This window comes from Lethenteron reissneri, chromosome 68 (assembly GCF_015708825.2).
Source record: "Lethenteron reissneri isolate LAM-NWPU_2019-01 chromosome 68, ASM1570882v1, whole genome shotgun sequence".
NCBI lineage: Eukaryota > Metazoa > Chordata > Hyperoartia > Petromyzontiformes > Petromyzontidae > Lethenteron > Lethenteron reissneri.
The window spans coordinates 6,138,670-6,164,456 of NC_083846.1; the positions used below are offsets into that span (position 1 = coordinate 6,138,670).

At 54.2% G+C, this 25,787-nt stretch overlaps 1 protein-coding gene across 1 annotated transcript in view; it reads left to right on the forward strand.

Annotated features, from left to right (window-relative positions):
• The window catches only part of LOC133360324 (ATP-binding cassette sub-family C member 2-like), a 43,936-nt gene that overhangs the window by 13,608 nt on the left and 4,541 nt on the right, over positions 1-25,787 (forward strand). The window contains exons 4-10 of the mRNA XM_061578972.1: positions 1,673-1,819; positions 9,121-9,267; positions 10,219-10,344; positions 13,025-13,086; positions 15,832-16,054; positions 23,745-23,944; positions 25,544-25,721. Of these exons, the coding sequence (XP_061434956.1) occupies positions 1,673-1,819; positions 9,121-9,267; positions 10,219-10,344; positions 13,025-13,086; positions 15,832-16,054; positions 23,745-23,944; positions 25,544-25,721 (1,083 nt within the window). The remainder of the gene's footprint in view (positions 1-1,672; positions 1,820-9,120; positions 9,268-10,218; positions 10,345-13,024; positions 13,087-15,831; positions 16,055-23,744; positions 23,945-25,543; positions 25,722-25,787) is intronic.

The window sequence follows — 25,787 nt, forward strand, 5'->3', positions numbered from 1 at the left end:
TTCCTTGTGGAAGAGACACGTAGATGACACGTTTCTCATCTGGCCACATGGCCTGCCAGCACTGAACCAATTTCTCAATGACATCAATTCCGTACACCCATCTATCAAATTCACCATGGAAGTGGAAAAGGATGGCACGCTACCATTCCTGGATGTTTTGATGGAGAAGAGACCTGATGGCTCGTTGGGACATTCGGTCTACAGGAAAGCCACCCACATGGATGCCTACCTAAAGCCTGACTCCCACCACCATCCAGCCCAGAAGAATTCCCTCATCAAAACCCTACACCATAGGGCCCGTTGCATCTCCGACCAGCAACACCTAGCCAGTGAGTTGGAGCACATACACCAAGCCCTCAGGATGAATGGATACTCGGACCATACAATCTGCAAAGCTGTCTCCCCAGCCATGCAGAGACAACCTTCTGAGGATCCAACCAATACCATCACTTTTACCGTACATAGCAGGGGTTACCAAAAATATTTCCAAAATCTTAAACAAACACAAGATCCAGGTTCGTTTCAACACAATACACAAACTCCGTGATTTAATCCCATCTGTAAAGGATGTGATTCCTGATATCAACATCATGCTAATCTCTCACATTGACATCATGCTAATCTCTCACATTAACATGCTAATCTCTCACATTAACATGCTAATCTCTCACATTAACATAGACACTTCCGTGCCCTGGTCGAGGAGGCCGCTCTCCTATCTTACAGCTACATGCTAATCTCTCACATTCACATCACTAGCCCCGGCCACTTCTTTATGACCCTTGGGCTACACCCATTTCAAACCTTTTTAAAACAGTCTGCATCAGCAGCAGATCATGTTTTTGGACCTTCCACTGCAACCAGGACCATCTCCAGTCGTCTTGACTACGTCTTGCCACTGAGTACAGATGGGGCTGGTCGAGAGAGTGAGGTTGACGCTGCGCAAATCACCCTCGCTTAAATCCAAGTTCTCTGCGCAAGTCTAGGCACGTTTTTTACCATCGTCATTATCCAAGTCCTGTGGCGGTGGGCGAGCGACGAAGCAGCAGGCTCGGGTATGCTGGAAGCTGTTGCTGCTGCTGTTGCTGCTGCTGCTGCTACTGCTGTTGCTGCTGCGAGGATGACGAGCGGAGGAGTTCCGCGTGGAGATGGCTGGAAGCTCCTTTTGCTGACGAGACCAGCGGCGAGGTGCCGCAAGGTCCACTCGTGGCCCAGCCAACTTTGTGCGTGATGAGTGCGCAGAGGTCGCAACTGGGTACCCGATACCCGTACCCTACCCGATACCCGTACCCTACCCGATACCCGTACCCGGCCGGGTACGGGTAGCCGTTTGCGACCCTGGTGCAGACGGTTAGGGGTAGGCCGTGAGACACTGGTGAGTAACTGTTTGTCACTCATTTCCCAACGTCTTGTCTCTTCTCACAATTCAAGTTCCTAGAATCAACCCACCCGCGCTTGCAACATGGCTTCATCCCAGAGGTCGCAATCGGGTACTCGTACCCGTACCCTACCCTATACCCGGCCGGGTACGGGTAGCCGGGTATCGGGTAAGGTATGGGTACCCGTTTTCGACCCTGGTGCGGCCGGGTACGGGTATGGGTAAGGTATCAAAACCAGTTTGCGAGCTCTGCGAGTGTGACGGCCTTGACAACTCACCCCCGTTCCCGTGCAGGTCACGTTGGTGCTGCTCTTCGTGGCCGCGGTGGCGGCACTGGGCATCACCCTGTCGGAGGACTTCGGGCCGATGTGCGACCCAAAGCCGTGCGACGTCTCGGCCCCCATGCTCTACGTGAACCCGTGCCTCTACATGCTCACCTGGGTGAGTTTGGGGGTGGGCAAGCACCCACACCATACCCCGTGTGGTTACTGTCAGTGGTGCTGTTACTTCAGCACCCACCTGGGCTCATGGGCTCGCTCAGAGACCCACAGACTCGCATAGAGACCCCCTATCACTAACCCTACACCTATCACTAACCCTACCATATCACTACCCCTACCCCTATCACTACCCCAACCCCTATCACTACCCCAACCCCAATCACTACTCCAACCCCTATCACTACCCCAACCCCTATCACTACCCCAACCCCAATCACTACTCCTACCCCTATCACTACCCCAACCCCTATCATTACCCCTATCACTACCCCAACCCCTATCACTACCCCAACCCCTATCACTTCCCCAACCCCTATCACTACCCCTCTCTATCACTACCCCAACCCATTTTAAGCCAGTATGAAAATGACAAAATATATGTACTAATATATATCTATGGGACCTTTTTGCCAGCATCGAAAATGATGAAAAACGAAGAATATATTTCAATGCAAGTATCAGAACACTTACAGTTGGCAAGAACGCATCCCATAGATATAACTGATATGAGTGTTCCAATACTGGCATTGTCTTTGAACTAGTCGCTATTCAGCGTTGTTTTCTGGCCTAGCACCGGTGGTGTGAGACTAGGCCCGTGTCAAATATTGCGTACACTACACTCTACACTACATACAACTTAAACAATGAAAAGTACTGCACGTATATATATAGAGACATGCGTCAGCCCATGCATATTGTAGTAGTAAGTACGGTACAGTTATTATGGTAACTTCATACAGTCGGATATTCATTGTTGTCTATCCGTATGTTTATGACAATTTCATATCGCAAACACGTTTAAAACACACGCAAAAAAAACATATACACAACACCGAAAACAATGTCAAAATGTGCAAAACAAATAAGCTATTTTAAAGAATCACTCACTAGCTTACATACCCGGCGTTGCCCGGGCCAATTTTTTTTTCTCAAAACTACTCTTAAAAATGTAACAGCAGTGCGTACTGACTGTGGAGGTACCTGCTATGATTACAGCAGTGCATACCGACTGTGGTGCTATCACTACAGTAGTACATGCTGACTCTATAGCAGTATTTATCGACTCTATAGCACAAAGTACTTACCTGACAGAGTGGCGTGGTGAGGCCTAGTCCCGTGCAGAGCCTCTGGCCTCGCCTAGATTGTCCAGCCGGCCGAGGTGGCACCTTGGCAGGTTGGGCTGCTACCACTGACCCCCCCCCCCCCAACCATGATCTCTTCGGCCGCTCTGCAGTAATATCTACGGCCTATAGTGGTAGCATCTACCGACTGTATAGTAGTAACTGCACGCATCGGGGTGGGGGGGGGGGACATCACACAGTGAAGCATTAATGTCAGCGTTTAGTGTATTTTTATAGCATTTTTAACACGAAAGAAAACGTCCCCCTCACTCCCACCGAAGGCGTGCGACTTGGCATGGGCCGTCCCCCCCACCAAAGGCGCGTGAGTTGGTGCGGTCGTGCACAGCGTCATAAGTAAACAATTAAATAATTAAATGGAAAGCGCACAAAAATCGCACTAAATCGCTGATTAATCTAATTTAAATTTGACGGATGTGAAAAAGGAAAAGCGCTTGCTCACCGCGGAGCTCACGGCGTGGTACCTTTTTAAATCCTTTATATTAAGTTCGCGTGCTTGCTTGCTTGCTTACGACCGTGCAAATCTTTCGCTCGTTTTTTAACCCACTTGCCGTGATCCAATCGAGCTGACATTTTCCACACAGACTCGTTGTGTGTGACAATTAATTTTCGTGAATTTTTTTTTCCAAAATTTTACACTGTTTAGGGAAAATAAATTAAATATTTAATTACCAATTGCTTAATACTGGCAGACAATCATCTGACCCATAGATTGCAGCCATCTCAAGCCAGAGGACGAGAGAACTCTAGCCGCCACGCATATAAAGGATTTAGAGTGAAAAACTTTGTTTTTACGGGTTTACTTATTTTAAATCCTTATTATTAAGTTTGCGTGCTTGCGTGCTTGCTTGCTTAGGACCGTGCAAATCTTTCGGTCGTTTTTTAACCCACTTCCGGTGATCCAATCGAGCTGACATTTTCCACACAGACTCGTTGTGCCAGACAATTATTGTTCGTGAAAAAAAATTCCCAAAATTTTACACTTTTTAGGCAAAAAAAAATTATTTTACATATATTCAAATAGAACGCATTCATGGCTTTGGCTGAACGTCAGAGTGTAAGAGCCCAGAGCGTAACCCCTCCACAGGCCGTGGTGGAGTAGCGCAGTTGGTAGCACCCTCGCTTCCCATGCCAAAGGTCGTGGGATCGATCCCCGCGTCCTCCACAGGCGAATATATTTTTAAATCCTTTATATTAAGTTCGCCGCCACGCATATAAAGGATTTATAGTGAAAAACTTAGTTTTTACGGGTTTACTTGTTTAGCGTGAACTCCACTGTTGGAGAGTTAAATCATTCGCAAGTGCGCGAACACACACAAAGTCAGACACAAACCCACAAACAGACAATATTTTACTTTTTTTAATAGATGATTTAGTGATTATCCGGCGTTTTTGAAAATCCAGCATCCCCTGCCCCCGAAGCGACCGGATAATAATATAATCGATGATAATCGATGGTAATCGATTATTATTAGTATCCAATCACGTTTGATTGCATAGTTCTTGTGCTGTTCGCCTTTTGGGGCGTTGTTCTCCGGTCTAACACCGGCGGCGCAGACAGACAAGGCCATGGCAGAGGTTGTCCGTCTCTCTGGTGACTGATCGGCCCATTGTCGTTGTGTTCCCACTTAGGAGCCGTTCGGCTTACGAGCGGCTCTCAGGAACGAATTCCGTTGGTAACCCGAGGACTGCCCGCACACCGCGGTGGCTAGGAGATGTTAACTACCTCGTCTGGTACGCAGGAGGTCGTGGGTTCGATCCCGACTGACGTTGCCTGCTGTTGTATATTTGGAGTCTGCGTCTCTCTCTCTCCCCATGGCCGCGTGGAGTTTTGTCTCCGGGTTCTCCGGTTTATCCCCACCACAACTAGAATCAACGTCACCGCGCGTTCAGAGTTGTTTGGCTGCCGCTGTACACTTCCACGCGGCGATGATGTTGATGATAATAAGCAACATTGTCGAGCCGCGATTGTGGGTCAGGTCGCTTCTCAAAAACAGCTACATAGCTCAGTGGGAGCTGACCTGGTAGAATCATGAAAACTCATAGTTAGTACGATACCGAAGCACGCTTGCATGCATGTTTTTACCACACGCTTGATGATGTGTGGTTCACGTGGACTCGATGATGCCTTGCGACAACGGGTACTGCGTGTGCCTCTTTGGGTCGTTTGAACTTCTTGACACCTTCTGTATGTGTTGCCGGATAAGCGGACAGACGATTGTGTTTTCACACAAACACACACCTCTATATACACACACACACCTCTATATATACACAACAACAACTGCCATTCACCACTAAGTGGTGGTGACGTCACCACGACGCTTGTGCCAGGCCATGTGCACCTTGAGGCCACGTGAAGTGTTGAACGCACGCTGGCAGGAGGTCACGGGGCAGACCCAGCAGGTGCCACAGGTCGACTGACTGAGATGACTGAGATGACCGAGATGACTGGCTGATGCACCACCTGTGCCCCCTACTGTGCCAACTTGCTGTGCTTTAGCCACCCGGCGCTCCGCTCGTTGGTGGTAGCGTCGCTCCTTCGCCCTCCGTTGTTGTTGGAGGGCGACTGCCTCCAACTGCCCAGTAGCGGGATCACGAGCCTCCTCCACAGAGGCCGATCTTGACACCACTGGAACCAGTCATTGGCAAGTCCACTCAGTTCCACGTCCTCCTGTACCACATCACTCCATCTCTTCTCTAACCCGTGCCGCACCCGTTTATCCCCCTCGATCCGGCCAAACAAAAGCTGTTTGGGCATGCGGTGATTGGGCATGCGGGCTACATGGCCCAGCCAACGCAACCTTGCCTGCTGGAGGAGCTCACCGATGGGACTAAGTCCAGCTCTTTCGAGGATTTGTGAGCTTCCCACACAATCCAGCCTGGTTAAACCCAAGATGGATCGTAGGCAGGCCAGTCTAAATGTTTCTAACCACCGGAGATGTTCTATTAGGGGGGTCCACGTTTCGCAGCGTAGATAAGGGAGGGAATGACTGTGGCCGAGAAGACCTGAAGCTTCGTGCGGAGCGACAGTCCAGGTTGCTACCACACAACGCTACGCAACCGATGAAAAGATAATGCCGCTCGACTGATTCGGAGTGAGACCTCTGCTGTTAGACCAGAGCCGGTCATAAGCAAACTGCCCAGGTATGGGAAACACTCCACTCTCTCCACAACTGTCCCATCACCAATTGGGAGTTGTGGGGGTGGAGTGTCTGATGGTACAAAATACCCAGGCAGGTGCGTAGTTTTGGTGGGGCTGATGGTAAGGCCCCACCTCTTAGTGGCATGCTCCAGTTTCAGCAGCAGCGTCTTCAACTCCTCCTCTGAGTGAGCAGCTATTACCAAATCATCGGCATACATAATGTGGTTGACCAATAGGGAGCCATCCCTCGACTGCACCCGGGCATCGATCAGCCTCCCATTATATATGTACCAGATGGAGATTCCGCCGGTACAGCTACTGAATGCTTCACGAACTCCGTGCTCGAAATAGATGTTAAATAATGTTGGAACCAGAGGACATCCCTGTTGCACCCCAAGGTCAACAGGGAATGGTTCTGACTCCTGGCCCCGTAGTTTTAAACGGGCCCGCTCACCATCATGAAGGTCCTTAATGATCGTGAGCAGAGGGTCAGGGACTCCGAAAGTACGAAGAACAACCAAGAGCCCAGGCCTACTGATGGTATCCTAGGCTTTGACCAGGTCAATAAAGCAGAGATGTAGGTCTTGTTGGAATTCCCTACACATCTGCTGTAGCAGACGGACAGCAAATATGGCATCTGTGCAGGACCGCCCTTTCCTGAAACCGCATTGGGGCTCCGCAAGCCTCTCCTCAGCGTGCCTAGCAAAGCGATGTTGAATAATCCTTGCCAGGACCTTTCCCGGCACACTGAGGAGTGAGATGCCCCTGTAGTTGTTACAGTCTGTGCGGTCCCCCTTCTTAAAGAGGGGGACCACCAGGACAATCTTCTAATCCTGCGAAACCTGTCCAGTAGTCCAGACTGTTGTTATGATGTCATGTAGGGCAGTCGGTGCACAAACGCCACCCTCCCTCAGCATGTCGCTTGGGAGATCATCTCTGCCCGGGACCTTTCCTGGTCTCAGACTCTGGATCGCCTTCAATACTTCCTCAACAGATGGCACCTCAGCCAGCCACTCACAGGGGGTGACTTCTTCCCATATTTGAGGCACCGCAGCCTCAGCAGGGTCATCCCCACTTTGTGGCACAATGTTTTCCTGGATGAGGGATTTCCCCTCTCCCAGGACCTCACAGAAATGCTCAGCAAATCGGCAAATCTGTTCCTGGGGGTCGGAGATTGGATCACCGTTTTTTTCCCCTAATGATGGTAATAGGTGTGGTGCTGCAGGTTACTTTTTTGATGGAGTTAAATAGTGATTTGTGATCGCGGGCCACTGAGGCAGATTCCACCTCCTCAGCAACCCGCGACCACCACCCATCCTTGCAGCGCCTCACGGCTCTCCGATCCTCCGAGCGAAGGCTGCGGTAAACCTCCTCATTCTGTGATGTGGGATGCTGTAGCCGATGAGAGTGGGCCTGTCGCTTTTTCTCAACTATCCTGAACACCTCCTTTGTCAGCCAGGGTCTCTGGGGAGATCTGGACCGCGTACCCAAAGCAGCCATTGCAGCTGCATGAGCCACAGTCCTAAACCTCGCCCATTTACCCTCGACATGGGGGGGTAATGCAAATCCCAGCTGCAAGCGATGATTAAATTCTTGCTTGCAACTTTCATCAGCTGAGACCATGCCACTTTAGGTTGGAATAGGGTCCTGGGTGTACACCCACCACCGGAGTGGAAGAATGGCAGGCGCATCTTACAGATGACTAGTCGATGGTCAGTGGGCAGATCAGCTCCACGGTAGGTCCTGGTGTCAAGGACATGGGCTCGCATCCGCTGGTTCGTCACAATGTAGTCCAGCAGATGTTCTTGCTTGGACTCGGCATGCATCCATGATGTTGTGTGGATGCGCCGATGCCGGAAGAGCGTGTTGGTAATTACAAGCCCATGGGCTGCACAACAATTCTAACAGCCTCCTACTGTTGTTATTGAGCTGATCTGGCCCATGCCTTCCAATCACTCCAGACCAGGTAGCAGCATCATGTCCAACTCAAGTATTTAAGTCACCGAACAAGATGACTCTATCCCGAGAGGCCACATTAGCCAGCACCTGTGACCAGAGGTCATAGACGGCATCTGACTCATCGGCTTTGCCTGCATCCCTCCACGGATGTTCGTCTTCGGTGGGGGCATAAGTAACCACGACTACCACTCCTCGCCTCCGGTTGATGGGAAGGCGAGCCCAAAGTAGCCTGGGGCTTACAGCTTCCCACACCTCACCGCCACGCTCCCACGCCCCCATTCATTCTTTTGTTCAGAAGAATAGCCACACACTGTTGTTTGTCAGTCTCCTGCCCCGAGTAGAGTACTGTCCACCCCTCATGGTGGCAGGAGCCAGAGTCGGTCCACCAGACCTCCTGAATGCCCAGATCCAGGCGGGGAGTGGCAGCCTCTCCTCCACAGTGAGCGTTCGAACATTCCACGTGGCCACACGAAGTGGCTTTTTGTTGTTTCTGGAGGAGCCCCGAGTGTAAAGATTGAATCTCCTGGCTCCGCCAAATGGGGTTTGGCCAGGAGACGTCATAGACGCCTGTCCCCCCGGGGCCTCCGGCAGAAGCTTATTAGTTACATATTTAATTCGTGGTTTAGTGGTAATTTATTGAAGGTGGAGGGGTTACCAGCCCTTCGCACCCGTCCAGAGCCCCAGTTTAGCCACTGTGCTGGTCACAGACGCCATGAGGTGATAAGCCAATCGGAATTAGCCCTCCGTCCACAGCACTGTCCACGACAGAGTTGCCCGTCCGGCACACACCTCTCTATACACACACACACCTCTATACACACAAACCTCTATACACACACACATTGTATAAAGTAAGATGTTGACTCACCCGCCCACCTTGTCCGTTGGTGTGTACTCTGCGTGTTGTTGTGTCCCATGTGTTGAGTTGTTTACCCTGTGTTGTTGTGTTGTTGTTGTTTACCCTGTGTGTTGTGTGTACCCTGTGTGTTGTGTCGCCAGCTGCTTCTGCTGGTGCTGGGCGAGGTGGCGCGTCGCCGTGGTGGTGGCGGCGGTGGCGGCGGTGGCCTCCTCTTCCTCTTCTGGCTGCTGCTCGTCCTGTGCGGGGCGCTGCCCCTGCAGACGCTGGTGCGGCAGCTCCTGGCGGGGGTGAGTGGCTGGTGTGGCTGGACCCCATGGGGTGAGTGGCTGGTGTGGCTTGACCTCACGAGGGGTGAGTGGCTGGTGTGGATGACCCCACGAGGGGTGAGTGGCTGGTGTGGATGACCCACCATGGGGTGAGTGGCTGGTGTGGCTGGGCACCCATGGGGTGAGTGGTTGGTGTGGCTGGACCCATGGGGTGAGTGGCTGGTGTGGTTGGCCCCCATGGGGTGAGTGGTTGGTGTGGCTGGACCCCATGGGGTGAGTGGCTGGTGTGGCTGGCCCCCATGGGGTGAGTGGCTGGTGTGGCTGGGCCCCATGAGGTGAGTGGCTGGTGTGGCTGGGCCACGATGGGTGAGTGGTTGGTGTGGTTGACCCCACGAGGGGTGAGTGGCTGGTGTGGCTGGGCACCCATGGGGTGAGTGGTTGGTGTGGCTGGCCCCCATGGGGTCAGTGGTTGATGTGGTTTGACCCCCCATGGGGTGAGTGGTTGATGTGGTTCCAACTCGATGGGGTAAGTTAACGCGTTTCTATTGATCACGTTCTCATGATCATGTAGGTATTGATCACATTGTAGGTATTGATCACGTTGTAGGTATTGATCACGTTGTAGGTATTGCTCGCGACATTGATCATGTTGTTATTGATCACGTGCTATGCCTTCATCATAATGTTATTGATCATAACGTTATTACGTAGTTGTTGATCGGTGTTATGATCACCGCACGGTTATTTCTTATTTTATTGATCGCATAGTTATTGAACATATTGCTGTTATTGTTCACTTAGTTATCTATCGCGCAGTCCTTGATCACGTTGTAGTTATTTATCGCGTTATTGATCGCGTAGTTAATGATTACGTTGTATTTATTGACGTCATTATTGATCGCTTAGTTGTTGCTGTTGTTGTAGTTATTGATCACGTGGTTGTTGTTGTTGTTGTTTGTGGCTGTGCGGCAGGTCGCTGGCGGCGGGGAGCGCCACTGGGTCTTCTTCGTCTCCTTCGGCCTCCAGGTCCACGCCCTCGTCCTGTCGGCCTTCGCCGACTCGGCCAGCGAGCCCGAGGAGACCAAGCCCTGCCAATTTGTACGAGCGCTGGGTGGTGGTGGCGGTGGTGGTGGTGATGGTGGTGGTGGTGATGGTGGTGGTGACGGTGATGGTGGTGGTGACGGTGGTGATGGTTGGTGGTGGTGACAGTGGTGGTGGTGGTGACGGTGGTGGTGGTGGTGATGGTGACAATGGTGGCGGTGATGGTGGTGGTGGTGGTGACGGTGGTGGTGGTGACGGTGGTCGTGGTGGTGATGGTGACAATGGTGGCGGTGATGGTGGTGGTGGTGATGGTGACGGTGGTGGTGATGTTGGCGGTGGTGATGGTGGTGGTGGTGATGGTGACGGTGGTGGTGACGGTGGTGGTGGTGGTGGCGGTGGTGGTGGTGACGGTGGTGGTGACGGTGGTGGTGACGGTGGTGGTGGTGGCGGTGGTAGCGGTAGTGGTGTGACGGTGGTGGTGGTGATGGCGGTGGTGGTGGTGACGGTGGTGGTGATGGTGACGGTGGTGGCGGTGGTGGTGGTGGTGGGGGGGTGGTGACGGTGGTGGCAGTGGTGGTGTGGCAGTGGTGTGGTGGTGGTGTGGTGGCGGTAGCACCGGGCAGAGATGATCTCCCAAGCGAAATGCTGAGGGAGTGTGGCGTTTGTACACAGACTGCCCTACATGAGATCATAACAACAGTCTGGGCCACTGGACAGGTTCCGCAGGATGGGAAGGATGCCCTGGTGGTCCCCCTCTTTAACAAGAGGGACCGTTCCGACTGTAACAACTACAGGGGCATCTCACTCCTCAGTGTGCCGGTTAAGGTCCTGGCAAGGATTATTCAACATCGCCTTGCTAGGCACGCTGAGGAGAGGCTTGCGGAGCCCCAATGCGGTTTCAGGAAAGGGCGGTCCTGCACAGATGCCATATTTTCTGTCCGTCTGCTATAGCAGAAGTGTAGCGAATTCTAACAAAATCTACATCTCTGCTTTATTGACCTGGTCAAGACCTATGACACCATCAGTAGGCCTGGACTCTGGGTTATTCTTCGTGCTTTCGGAGTGCCTTACCCGCTGCTCACGATCATTAAGAACCTTCATGATGGTGAGCGGGCCCGGGTAAAACTACGTGGCCGGTAGTCGGAGCCATTCCCTGTACACCTTGGGGTGCGACAGGGATGTCCTCTGGCTCCCACATTATTTAACATCTATTTCGACCACGTAGTTCGCGATGCCTTTGATGGCTGTATCGGAGGAATTTCCATCTGGTACAGATACAATGGGAGGCTGATCGAATGGCTCCCTATTGCTAAACCATGTTATGTATGCCGATGATCTGGTAATTGCCGCTCACTCCGAGGAGGAGTTGGAGGCACTGCTGCTGAACCTGGATCGTGCCACTAAGAGGTGGGGAATTACCATCAGCCCCACCAAAACTAAGCACCTGCCCGGGTATTTTGTACCATCGGGCACTCCACCCCCACAACACCCAATTGGTGATGGGGCAGTTGTGGAGAGAGTGGAGAGTTTCCAATACCTGGGCAGTGTGCTAATGACCGGCTCCGGTTTGACAGCAGAGGTCTCACTCCAAATCAGTCGAGTGGCATTATCTTTTCATCAGTTGCGTAACGCTGTGTGGAAGCTACCTGGTCTGACGCTCCGCACGAAGCTTCAGGTCTTCTCGGCCATGGTCATTCCTTCCCTTCTCTGCGCTTGCAAAACGTGGACCCCCCTAATTGTACATCTTCGCCGGTTAGAAACATTTAGGCTGGGCTGCCTACGATCCATTCTGGGTTTAACCAGGCTGGATTGTGTGAGGAGCTCAAAAATCCTTGAAAAATCTGGACAAAGTCCCATTGGTGAGCTCCTCCGGCGGGCAAGGCTGCGTTGGCTGGGTCTTGTAGCCCCCATGCCCAGTCACCACATGCCTTAACAGCTTTTGTTCCAACGGATAGAGGGGGCTAAACGGGCGCGGCACGGGCTAGAGAAGAAATGGAGTGATGTGGTACAGGAGGACGTGGAGCTGAGTGGACTTGCCGATGACTGGTACCAGCGGTGTCAAGATCGGCCTCAGTGGAGGAGGCTCGTGAAGGACGCTACTGGGCAGTTGGAGGCAGTCGCCCTCCAACAACAATGGGGGGCGGAGGAGCGATGCTCACAACAACGAGCGGAGCGACATGTGGCTAAAGCACAATAAGTTGGCAAAGTAGGAGCCACAGGTTATGCATCAGCCAGTCATCTCAGTCATCTCAGTCAGTCGACCCGTGGCACCTGGGTCTGCCCCGTAACCTCCTGCCGGCGGGCGTTCGAGACTTCACGTGGCCTCAACGTGCACATAGCCTGGCACAAGCGACGTGGTGACGTCACCACCACTTAGTGGCGGTTGTTGGTGGCGATGGTGGTGGCGGTGGTGGTGTGGAGGTGGTGGCGGTGGTGGCGATGGTGGTGGCGGTGGTGGTGACTATGGTGGTGGCAGTAGTGGTGACGGTGGTGGTGGCAGTGGTGGTGGCGGTGGTGGTGGCGGTAGTTGCAGCGGTGGTGGTGGTAGTGGTGGTGGCTGTGCCGGTGTTGGTGGTGGTGGCGTTGTTGGTGGTGGTAGTGGTGGTGGCTGTGCCGGTGTTGATGGTGGCTGTGCCGGTGTTGTTGGTGGTGGCGTTGTTGGTGGTGGTGGTGGTGGCGGTAAAAGCTGAATGGTTCCTGCAGAAGGCCCCACGTCTGTGCCGTTTCTCTTTTGCAGAAACCGAACCCCACGGCGCGAGCGTCCTTCCTCAACCTCATCACCTTCACCTGGTTTGACAAGTCAGTGTGCCCCGTGCCATTGTCACTCCGTCCGACCACCGACACCAACAACCCCACCACCACCAATAACCCTACCACCAACACCAACACCACCACCACCACCATCACTAACACTACCACCACCACCACCAATAACCCTACCACCAACACCAACACCACCACCACCACCACTAACACTACCACCACCACTACCAATAACCCTACCACCAACACCACCACCACCACTAACCCTACCATCACCACCACCACAACCACCACTAACTCTACCACCACCACCACCACCAATAACCCTACCACCAACACCACCACCAATAACACCACCACCACCAATAACCCTGCCACCAACACCACCACCACCAATAACCCTATCACCAACACCACCACCACTACCAATAACACTACCACCACCAATAACCCTACTACCACCACCACCAATAACCCTACCACCACCACCAACACCACCACCACCAATAACCCTACCACCACCACCAACACCACCAATAACCCTACCACCACCACCACCACCAACACCACCACCACCAATAGCCCTATCACCAACACCACCACCAATAACCCTACCACCACCACCACCACCACCAATAAGCCTACCACCAACACCACCACCAATAACACCACCACCACCAACACTACCACCAATAACACCACCACCAAAAATCCTACCACGAACACCACCACCACCACCAATAACCCTATCACCAACACCACCACCACTACCAATAACACTACCACCACCAATAACACTACCACCACCACCACCACCACCACCACCAATAACCCTACCACCAACACCACCACCAATAACACCACCACCACCACCAACACTACCACCAATAACACCACCACCACTACGAACCCTACCACCAACACCACCACCAATAACCCTACCACCAACACCACCACCACCACCACCACCAATAACACCACCACCACCACCAATAACACCACCACCACCAATAGGACAACCACCAATATCACTACCACCACCAACACCACCACCACCACCACCACCAATAACACCACCACCACCAATAACACCACCACCACCAATAGGACAACCACCAATATCACTACCAATAACACTACCACCACCTATAACCCTACTACCACCACCACCAATACTACTACCACCACCACCACCAATAGGACCACCACCAATACTACTACCACCACCACGACTTGCACCACCAAGGACACTGCCACTCACTTTGCCAGGTGAGACCCCCTGAGCAACGCGGCTGTTTATCAGAACCGACCTGGCTATCGCGAGGGATAGGCAGACGAAGTGTCTTTTCATCATCATCATCGTCGTCATCATCATCATCATCGTCCATAATCAACGTTTTTGGGTCAGATCGCGTTATTTATAAATGTGTCGTAACCCTTCAACGTGACACTTTTTTGCTGATTGGCCGTGTCGGGTGGTGGAGGGTTACGACAGATTTATAAATAACGCGATCTAACCCAAAAACGTTGATTATGAATAATATTGGTTGCGAAAGCCTCCGTGTTAAAACATCATCGTCGTGGTGTGGAAATGTATAATACAACAGGCATCGTCAGGGTCGGGATCGAACCCACAACCTCGTCTGTGCCGGATGACGCTAGCGCGGGGCCTGCAGCATGATGTTATAAAGGAGCCCTAAATAAATAAAAAACACGCAAATATTAAAACACACATTTTTTTACTTGCACAGTAAAGTAATTGTATTTCTTAATTTTGCTACACACGCCAGATAAACACCCGGTCGTTCGCGAAAGTTTGACGGCGGTATAGTACTATAGTAATAGAGCAAGTGCAGAATCACTGAACCGTAATTGATAGCTTGAAAGCATTTAGCGCGGGGCCCTTGAAAGTGAGGGGGTCCCATAGCATTTGTAGCTACTGGCAACTTAACCTCGTGCATACCAGGCGAGGTAGTTAGCATCTTGCCAACATCGCGAGATGTTGACTACCTCGCCTGGTATACAGGAAGTCGTGGGTTGGATTCCGACCATGACGACGCCTGTGTATTTGGAGTTTGCGTGTCTCTCTCTCTCTTCCCGTGGTTGCTTGGATTTTCCTCCAGGTCCTCCGGTTTTCCCCTCCACATTTAAAATCAACATGAGGCAATTCGACAATTTGGGCTACCCCTATGAGTGTCCACGCGAATGATTACGATGATGAGCCCACTTCGTCGACCTATCGTTTGTGATGGCGAAGTCGATTCTGAAAATGTGTGCGCGTGCGCGTGTGTGTGTGTGGGCTGCGGTAGTGTAGTGGTTAGCGCTACGCTGTGCTACGAACCCGGCGACCCAAGTTCGATTCCCGCTCACGGCCACCAACACCCTTGACTAGTCTTTGAACCGGTCCTGGGTCTCCCCTAGGCACCTGGTGCGGTGTAGTGAACATCGCCACCAGGGAGACAAAGGCGGCCGGGCGTGGTGCTAGCCACCCACCCCCTCGTGTGCCGTGCCGGCCTTCACCTTCATCGGAGCTTGCTAACAGCACTTGCCCCAACAGTTTGTTAAGCCTATACAGGGAATCTTTGTGTTTTGTGCGTGCGTGTTCATGCGTGCACGTATATGCGTGCACGTGCATGTGTGTGTGTGCGTGCCTGCGTGCATGCATGCGTGTGTGTGCGTGTGTGCGTGCGTGTGTGTTTGTGTGCGTGCGTGTGCGTGCATGTTTGTGCGTGCGTGTGTGCGTGTGTGCATGCGTGCGTGCGCCTGCGTGCGTGCGGCCAGGATGGTCTACCGGGGCTACCGGCGCCCGCTGGAGATGAGCGACCTCTGCGAGCTGGACTCGGAGGACGAGGCGGGCCGAGTCATCGGCCAGCTGGGCCGGAGCTGGCGGCGCGAGGAGCGGCGCGGAGCGGCCGCCGCGGGGGTCACCGCCGCTGTGGGGGTCACCGCCGCCGCAGCCACCACCACCGACCTCACCGGCAAGAGCACCGAATTCCTCGTCATGGTGAGCGTGGGGAGGGAGGAGGAGGTGGAGGAGGAGGTGGTGGAGGAGGAGGAGAGAAAAAGGGAGGAAGTCGATCAGGAGGAAATGAGAGAGGAGAGAAAAAGGAGAGGGGAGGTGGAGGAGGAGGTGGCAGAGGTGGAGGAGACGGAGAGAGAGAGACAAATGCAGAGAGACAGAGAGACGGAGAGAGAGACAAAGACAGAGAGACGGAGAGACAAAGACAGAGAGACAGAGAGAGACTTTTGAACCACTTTTCTCGCAGCCGGCAGCAATTGCACTGGAGCCGATGGCGATGCAGAGTCACGCAGGCACGTGGCACTGCACGTGCGTTGTTCTGCACGTGGCACTGCACGCGCCATGCGCAACACAAACGCCGCGTCGTCGTCATCATGCCAAGCTTGACGAGTGAATCTCGTCAGAAAGTGAAACGCAGAATGCAGAGAGGTTGACCCCCCCCCCCCCCCCAGCGACAGCGTTCGGAGACACGAGGAGAGAGTGGAAGGACGTTGGTCGCAGTACCGCAGAGCTACGTTGGCGCTGGTGCCAGGCTAGGTGCACTTTGAGGAGTCCTTGATCCCCCACCTCAGTCTCCTGAGAGTTGTGCTTCTCCTGCACGCAGACCCCCGGCCACAGCGACTCTGGCAAGCTACTGAAGCTCCGAGGCTGCAGGAACGTGTCCCTGAAGAGCACCCCAAACAAAGCGCTCTACACGTGCTGTGTCAAGGCACTCTACACGTGCTGTGTCAAGGCGCTCTACACGTGCTGTGTCAAGGCGCTCTACACGTGCTGTGTCAAGGCGCTCTACACGTGCTGTGTCAAGGCGCTCTACACGTGATGTGTCAAGGCACTCTACACGTGCTGTGTCAAGGCGCTCTACACGTGCTGTGTCAAGGCGCTCTACACGTGCTGTGTCAAGGCGCTCTACACGTGCTGTGTCAAGGCACTCTACACGTGCTGTGTCAAGGCGCTCTACACGTGCTGTGTCAAGGCGCTCTACACGTACTGTGTCAAGGCGCTCTACACGTGCTGTGTCAAGGCACTCTACACGTGCTGTGTCAAGGCGCTCTACACGTGCTGTGTCAAGGCACTCTACACGTACTGTGTCAAGGCGCTCTACACGTGCTGTGTCAAGGCGCTCTACACGTACTGTGTCAAGGCGCTGCGTTCCCGGGAACTGGCCGACCTACCGGACACAAAATGGAGACCATTTCTCGCCCCTTATTGCGGCTGTCCCCCAGTGGAAACAAATGTACAAGTCTCCCCCGTAGCCAAACGCTGCGGTGACCTCCAGTGGAGATTGGCACACTGTACGTTGCCATCGGCCGTGTGGCTCAGCCGAATCTTGCCGGGAATAACAGACTTGTGCATTTCCTGCGGTGCCAGGGAGGATCTGCCCCACCAGTACTGCCAGCGGCTCAAGCCAATGTTCCGCCTTTTGGGAGACGTCTTCATTAAAATGAGGGTGCCCTTCTACAACAGCAGCTTCGTATATGGGGTGACTTACCTGGCTAACAAGCGCCATGACTTCGCCAACTTTGCCTGTGCTCAGGCAAAGTAGGCGGTGTACAAGACGAGGAAAAACATGTTGCAAGGTGACACTGATGGCTGCTCTGTGCTTCCAGTGTTCAGAGGCGCGGCTCCGGCTGGAGCGCGTGGATTTATAGTATTTGTTATTAGTTTGCTGGTGACTGTATTTCGTTTCGCAATCGCCTCCAGTGCTGTAGCTGCTGGTGGCAATAAAAGTTGTTTAAAAAGTCAAAAGTCTCTCTATCTCTCTCTCCCGTTGCATGCTGGGAAGAGGGTGTGTCTTTCCGTGCTCCAAGCGTTTCCATTACCTGCTAGTGAGGGCCTAGTTTTTCATATATGCCACCTAGCCTCGCCTGAGAGAGTTTTTTGTACTTCCCGGCGAACTCTTTTCTCTCTTTGAGCACCATCGAGTGCTCATCATCTCTCTCCCACCTCTGTGAGTGCCTCCAACAACACAGGGTCGCGCTGTCTCCCACCTCTCCTCTTAACACACTCGTTACTCGGCACGCCTGTGGGCTGCTCGCAGTCCTAGCTCTCACCACCCTTCCTCTCAGAGGTCGCTACCGGGTACCCGATACCTGTACCCTACCCGATACCCGGCTACCCGTACCCGACCGGGTACGGGTACCGATACCCGTTTGCGACCTTGGTGCGGCCGGGTACGGGTAAGGAATGAAAACCCGTTTGCGACCTCTGCTTCCTCCCTCTCTGTTACATCCTTCCTATTTTCTGCTTTATTGCAAACAGTTAAATTATTCCTCTTTCTCACTCCTCTCCTCTCTGCTCCTTCTCACCCCTTCCTTTCATTCCTGGTGTTTCCCTGCCCCTGCAGCACCCATCACACCTCTCACTGCCCCCTCCTCCTCTCTCTCCTGACGACACCCTGTGCCTCCCTCTACCCCACTTGCTTTTCCATCCACCTCTCGTCATCTTTTTCTCTCCTTTAAATCGTGCAGCTAACGAATGTATTTAGGTAGTTCATAGATTTATTTAGTTATTTACAAGGTTCCTCTCTCTTCTCAATACCCCCAACACGGACTGTTCTGCTTCCCGCCACCTGAGATGAAGGTGGACGACGTGGACACTGTGTGGGGCAGCCGAACGTCATCGTCGCAGCATGAACCGCAGCTACGTGGTCCTCCTCACCAACGTGGAGATGGTGGCATGTGTCATCGCCACGGCGCTCACCTTCAAGGGGGAGATATTTGTGCAATGAATGCCTCTCTTCTCCCCCGCACAAAAAGTGCTCATCTCCAACGCCCCACCACCTTTCCTCAAAACTGCCGACCTACAACGAGACCTTGAGCGGTTCAGCGAAGTTGTGTCCCGCATCACTATGCTGCCCGTGCGCACACGGGACCCAGAACTGGCGCACGTCTTGTCGTTTAAGCGACAAACTTTCATGATTTTAAACGGCAACAACACAGAACTCAACGTGAACTTTAAGTACACGATGAAAGGCTACGCCTACACCATGTATGCGTCCACCTTATTGCCACGCTGCTACGTGTGCGGTGGCTTCGGCCATGCCCGTGCAAAGTGCACAGGCAAACCAAAAGTAAAAAACGTGCATCCTGCGATTAACATCACACAGCAGCAGCAGCCGCAATAGCCTCAGCAGTGCCGGCAGATGCAGCAGCTGCAGCACCAGGAGCCACAAGCAGCAGCAGCAGCAATAGCCTCAGCAGTGCCGGCAGATGCAGCAGCTGCAGCATCAGGAGCAACAGAAGCAGCAGCCGCCGCAGCCTGTGCAGTGGCAGCAGCAGCAGCTGCAACAGTACGAGCAGCAGCCGCAGCAGCAGCAGCCTCAGCAGCAGCAGCCACCACAGCATGAGTGCCAGCTATTGCAGCAGCAGGCCGCTGACTCGGCGGCCGGTCGCACAATCCCCCAGACCGACGACGAGGATGACGACGGCTTCACCCTCGTCACCTCGCGCAAGCGCTAGGGTGAAGCCCGACCCCAGCGGAGGAGGAGGCCATGCGGCCCCTAACCCTAAGCGCGTGGCCACCGCTGATCATGAACCCTACCCAAAGGTCGCAGAGCAGGACGAGCAACGCCCCCCAGTGAGCTCCGTCCTAGACGGCTCTGCAGGGGGTGAATATGAAGACATGCTCGATGGCGACCCGCCTGAGGACAGCACGGTGAAAAAAGCGCCGCCGCCACCCCTACCGCCACTGCCGCACGCCGCCGCAGCATCCTCAGGGCAAGAGGAACCACCAGCCGGTGCCACGCTGCAGGAAGGCGGTGAAGGCCGGCTCACCTCACCCGAAGGGAGAGCAACAGAATCTCCACTACCAGAGGGCAGCCACCCTGTTCCCGATGGGGCCCTGCCATCACCAACGGCAAAAGAGATTTCTGCCGAGTCGCAGTTTGACGAGCTGGAGGACTCTGACGACGAGGTGTCGGAGACCGAAGGAGTGGGAAACGTGAGTGAGCTCAGCTACTCACAAGTCTACGGCAAGTGCGATTATTCACCTGGGGACATCCAAAGCTTCCTAGTGCAAACTTTCAGGAAGTATATTTTCAGGGCTGGGGCTTTTTTCCCTGACCTCACCGCTTTCCTCAAAGCATCCCAACAAATTTTCCGCAATTGCGACAGGTTTGGTTTCATGAAACAGAAACGCTACCGCCTAAAAGCGTTCATGTGCAAGGCGAATAGGGAGCTTACTTCCGCTCAGAAGTAACCCGGTCTCCCACAGGTACTGTTACCACTACCACCACCACACAACCAACACGATGGCTTCAGCTATCAAGGTTGCTAGTCTGAACTGTAACAGCACTCACAGGGACAAGAGGTGGGACCAGATCTGCCGCTTGTCGGGGAACACAAAGCAGATGTGACTCTCCTCCAGGAAACTCACCTCTCTGGAGGCCCAACGCCAGCCTTTTCTAGGCGGCTGGGCCTTCTTCAGCCATGCCGAGGATAACCTCGCTTGAGTGGCGATTGCTCAGTTCGCAGTTTGCACCAGAGAACGTCTCCTTCAAAAAAATCGTCAAAGGTCACTTGATTTGTCGACTTGGTCCCTCAATAGCTCCAGGCTGAGGTGCTTTAACGTGTACGCGCCGAGCAAGGCCCCCGAGAAGAAGCTCTTCTTCGGCGCGCTGCGGGATGCGCTTGCGACAGACGACGTGGACGACGTGCTCACCGTCGTGGGGGGAGACTTCAACTGCACTCTCGACCGCAACACCGCCGAACCTCGGCCTGAATCTGCACGGCCACTAGCCGAACTCGTGCGGAGGCTGGATCTGCGTGACATGTGGCGACTACGGCATGCAGCCCAGCGGTAGTACTCTTGGTGCCGCTGCGGCTCTCAAGGCAGGATGAGCCTTGCCAGGCTCGACCGACTGTACGTCAACGCCAGCAGCGTTTACCTGCTCAGGGACAGTAATATCATTCCCTCTGGTTTTTCCGATCACCACCTGGTCTCTGTGCTGCTGCGAATTCCCAGAGCGGAGCAGCACAGCGCCTACTGGAGACTCAACATACAGCTGCTTGATGACACCGACTTCAAAGAAACCTTCAAAGCCCTTTGGCATAGTGGCTGCCTGCCAAAGGTAGTTTCGGCTCCCACCAGCTATTGGTAGGACAACACAAAGGCGCAGGTCAGAACGGGCTCTCTGTCAGCAGTTCATGAGCCAGCATGCCACCGCCAAGAACGAGGTGGCGCGCCAGCTGCAGAACGAGTTGCTGGCGCTAGAGGCGGAGCTGAGCTCATCCCACGGCACACAGCAGGGTGAGACGCTACTGGAGAAGCAGCGACTTTTCCGGTCTATCCCCGACGAGCAAACACATCGTGCTTTTGTGCGCAAAAAGATGCAGCACCTGTCGCAGATGGACTCTCCCTCTAAGCTTTTCTTCCGCTTCAACAAAGCACCAGTCAACACCAACAAACTGTCCAGTTTGCGAACTCCAAATGGACAAACAGCCACATCTGAAAGCGAGATCGCCAAGACCGCCAGGAATTTCTACTCACAATTTTTCGCCGCTGAAACCATACACGACGAGGCTGTCCAGGAGCTACTGGACGGGGGCCCTACCTTAGGAGTCCCAGAGCAGGATCGTCTGGACAGCCCCATCACCCCGCAGGAGCTCCACACCGCCGTGAAAGGGCTTGCAGCTGGTAAAGCCCCGGGGATCGACGGCCTGCAGATTGAGTTTTACGCGGCCTTCTGGGATGAGCTTGGCCCTCCACGACTGCATCTGTTGACGGAGAGGCCTGCAGAAGGGTGAACTCCCACAGAGCTGCAGGAGAGCGGTGGTCTCCCTGCTACCCAAGAAGGGGGACCTGCGCCTTGTTGAGAATTGGCGACCCGTGTCCCTCTTGTGCGCCGACTACAAAATCTTCTCTCAGGTATTGGCAAACCGTCTCAAAGTAGTTCTGGATCAGCTGATCGTGCCGGAACAGTCGCATTGCATCCCCGGTCGGTGCAGAGACGTAATCTCCCTTGCAGAAGCACACAACATGGACTTGTGCCTCCTCTTCTTAGATCAGGAGAAGGCCTTCGACAGGGTGAGCCACGGGCACCTGGACAAACTCCTAACGTCGTTCAGCTTCGGCCAGGCCTTCATCTCGCACGCCAGGCTCCTGTACACGGGCACATCCAGCCTCATGAAGATCAACCAGCGGCTCCGCCCCTTTCACTGTGACGAGGGGGGTCAGACAGGGACGCCCCCTCTCGGGGCTGCTGTACCACCCTGTCCATTGAGCCACTGCTACGCCACCTGAGACGGAATCTGTCTGGCCTCAAAGTCCCGGGACCTGAGAACACGGCTGTCAAGATCTCGGCTTACGCAGATGACACATGCATCGTCCTCAACGACGCGCACGACGTCTCCGCACTCTGCTAGGTGGTTGCAGTGTATGAGAGAGAGAGGGCCTCCTCTGCCAGGGTCAACTGGGCCAAGTGCGAGGCCCCTTCTGTGTTTGGGGTCACGAGGCAGCGTGCGCTCTGTACTCCTCCCAGGAGGAGTCAGTTGACGGGACGACGGAGTCAAGTACCTGGGGGTTCACCTGGGGAAACCACACGTTCTCAATAACTGGATCGAGCTGGCCGACACAATCGAGGCTAAACTACTGCCATGTGCACGCCTCGATCTGCAGATGTCTTTCAGGGGCCACATACTCTTTGCTAACACCCTGGCAGCATCCGTGCCATGGCACAAGACCAAGGCCTTCCAGCCTCCTGCTTGGCTACTCACCAGAGTCAACCGCTCACTCGCGCACTTTGTCTGGCACGGGAAGCACCGGCTCAAGCCGGGTGTTCTCTGCCTGCCAGTGGGCGAGGGTGGCCAGGGTCTGGTGGACGTCACCGCCAGGGTCATGAGTTTCAGGCTCGTGGCCGCAAGGCGGCTGCTGTATGACCAGGAGGAGCTACCCTGGAAGTCGCCGGCCCTCGCCCTGCTGAGGAATGCAGGGGGGTGCCTGGGGTACGGAAAGGAGCTCTTCCTGATGGACCTGAGCCTGGTCAACTACATAAGGCTGCCAGGTTATCACCAGAGCCTCTTGGACACGTGGCGGAGCTTCGAGTGGAGCGGAACGTGCGTGGCGCCCTATGACCTCGTGCGGTTCCTGAACGAGCCCTTGTTCTGCAACGGCCTCTTCCAGGGGACCAGAGGAGAGAGGACCCTGGCTCTATGCCTCACATCAGCAGGGCTGCGGACAGTTTCCCACCTCGTGCAGGCCCACCAGCCCAAGTGGAAGGCCGCAGCTGAGATCGCCAGCACCGCTAGGGGACTCCGCTCCACGCTCGCCGGGGAGAAGCTGCTGCGGGACGTGCTACGTGCCATGAAGGAGCTGCGCCTGAAGCTGGAGGCGCCGGGGGACAGTGGCGGCCCACCCCCCCCCCCTCGAATGCGGGGGAGCCGGGAAAAGCCCCTCTCTGTACCAGCGTGGACGGCACCCTCACGTTCACCTTCTGAAGCGCTCGCTCGTCACCGTAGAGTGCGCGACGACCACCACCACGTGACTTTTATTCTGTGTTGTGTGCAGCGCATTTAGTGCCACGGCGCCTGTGGTGTTTTTTGTGTTTTTTTGCTGTTGGTGACTTTGTGTATTTCGTATCGGAATCGCCTCCAGTGCGGTTGCTGCTGGCGGCAATACAAGTTGTTTAAAAGTCAAAGTCTGTCTCTGTCTGTCTCTCCCTCTCTCATTGTCACGCAAGGAGCCGTTCAGCGAGCCTGACGTGGGCTACGGATCAAGAGGAGGTGGCGATGATGATGCTGCTGCTGCTGGTGGTGGTGCAGGAGGGAAACCATCTCTCTTCAGGGCCATGCTGCGCACATACAGGAGGCCTCTGATCGAGAGTGCGATCTTCAAGCTGATCTACGATCTCCTGGTGTTCGTGAATCCCCAGATCCTCAAGTAAGAGGCGGTGCCCCCAACATGGCCAAACCTTCACGGCCACCGCAGTCTCACTCTCCGTGTCTGTCTCTGTTTCTCTCATTTTCTGTCTCTCGGGTTATCTCTGTCTCACTCTCCGTGTCTGTCTCTGTTTCTCTCATTCTCTGTCTCTCGGTGTATCTCTGTCTCACTCTCCGTGTCTGTCTCTGTATCTCTCATTCTCTGTCTCTCGGTGTATCTCTGTCTCACTCTCCGTGTCTGTCTCTGTTTCTCTCATTCTCTGTCTCTCGGTGTATCTCTGTCTCACTCTCCGTGTCTGTCTCTGTTTCTCTCATTCTCTGTCTCTCGGTGTATCTCTGTCTCACTCTCCGTGTCTGTCTCTGTTTCTCTCATTCTCTGTCTCTCCGTGTATTTCTGTCTCACTCTCCGTGTCTCTCTGTTTCTCTCATTCTCTGTCTCTCGGTGTATCTCTGTCTCACTCTCCGTGTCTCTCTGTTTCTCTCATTCTCTGTCTCTCGGTGTATCTCTGTCTCACTCTCCGTGTCTCTCTGTTTCTCTCATTCTCTGTCTCTCGGTGTATCTCTGTCTCACTCTCCGTGTCTGTCTCTGTTTCTCTCATTCTCTGTCTCTGTTTATCTGTCCATCTCTGTATCTCTCTGTCTCTCTCCTTCTCTGTATCTCTCTGTCTCACTCGCTGTGTCTCTCTCTGTCTCTGTTTCTATCTGTCGTTGTCCGTATCTCTTTCTCTCTTTCACGACCTGTATCTCTCTTTGGCTGTTTCTGTCTCACCGCGTCTCTCCATCTCTCTCCATCTCTCTCTCGCTTATTCGAATGCTGGGGGGCCGGAAAAGGACTTTGCACCGGCGTGAACGTCGCCCTCCTTGTCACCTGGTCACGTGCTCGCTCGTTGGGCGTGGCCTGCGCGACGACGACCACCACCACGTGACGTGTTTGTGTCGTGCGTGACGCGTTCAGCGCCACGTGCCGCAGCACGTTGCTTTTTTGTTTTTGGTTATTTTGCTGCTGGTGACTTTGTGTTTCGTATCGAAATCGGCTCCAGTGCTGTTGCTGCTGGCAGCAATAAAAGTGATTTAAAAGTCAAAAGTCTCTCTCCATCTCTCTGTCCTTTTCTGTCTCCCTACCTCTCTCGATCTCTGTTTTCTCCTCGTCTCTCCCCCTCTCTCTCCATCTTTCTCTCCATCTCCCTCCATCTCTCTTTCCCCGTCTTACTCTTTTTTATTTAAATAACTTTGCTTTATCTAAACCCCCACCTCTCGCTCAATCTCTCGTTCACTCTCTCGCTCACTCTCTCGCTCACTCTCTCACTCACTCTCTCGCTCACTCTCTCGCTCACTCTCTCGCTCACTCTCTCGCTCACTCTCTCGCTCTCTCTCGTTCTGCACGCAGCCCTTCTCGCAGTCCGACGGCCTCCGACGGGTAGCTCATAACTTGGCGTGGGTCAGCCGCGCATGGCGGAACTCCAGCCCACACACCCTGGCTCCGACCAGAGCGCGGAAGATGCCCAGGCTGCTGGCCGGACGTTTCCCCTCCAGTGCCACCTTCCTCGCCCTGTAAATGGCGAGCTTGTCACTCTCTCTCTCTCCGTCTCTCTCTGGACAGAGCGATGATCTCCTTCACGGACGACCCACGCGTCTACGAGTGGAAGGGCTACGTCTACGCCGTGGTGCTCCTACTCACGGCGCTGCTGCAGTCCGTGCTGCAGCAGCAGTACTTCCTGCGCTGCTTCCTCATTGGCATGCGCGTGCGCTCCGCTACCATCGGACTCGTCTACCAGAAGGTACCTGCCACCACTGCCACTCACCACCCGATCACCCCCCTCCCACTCACCTCGCACACACACAAC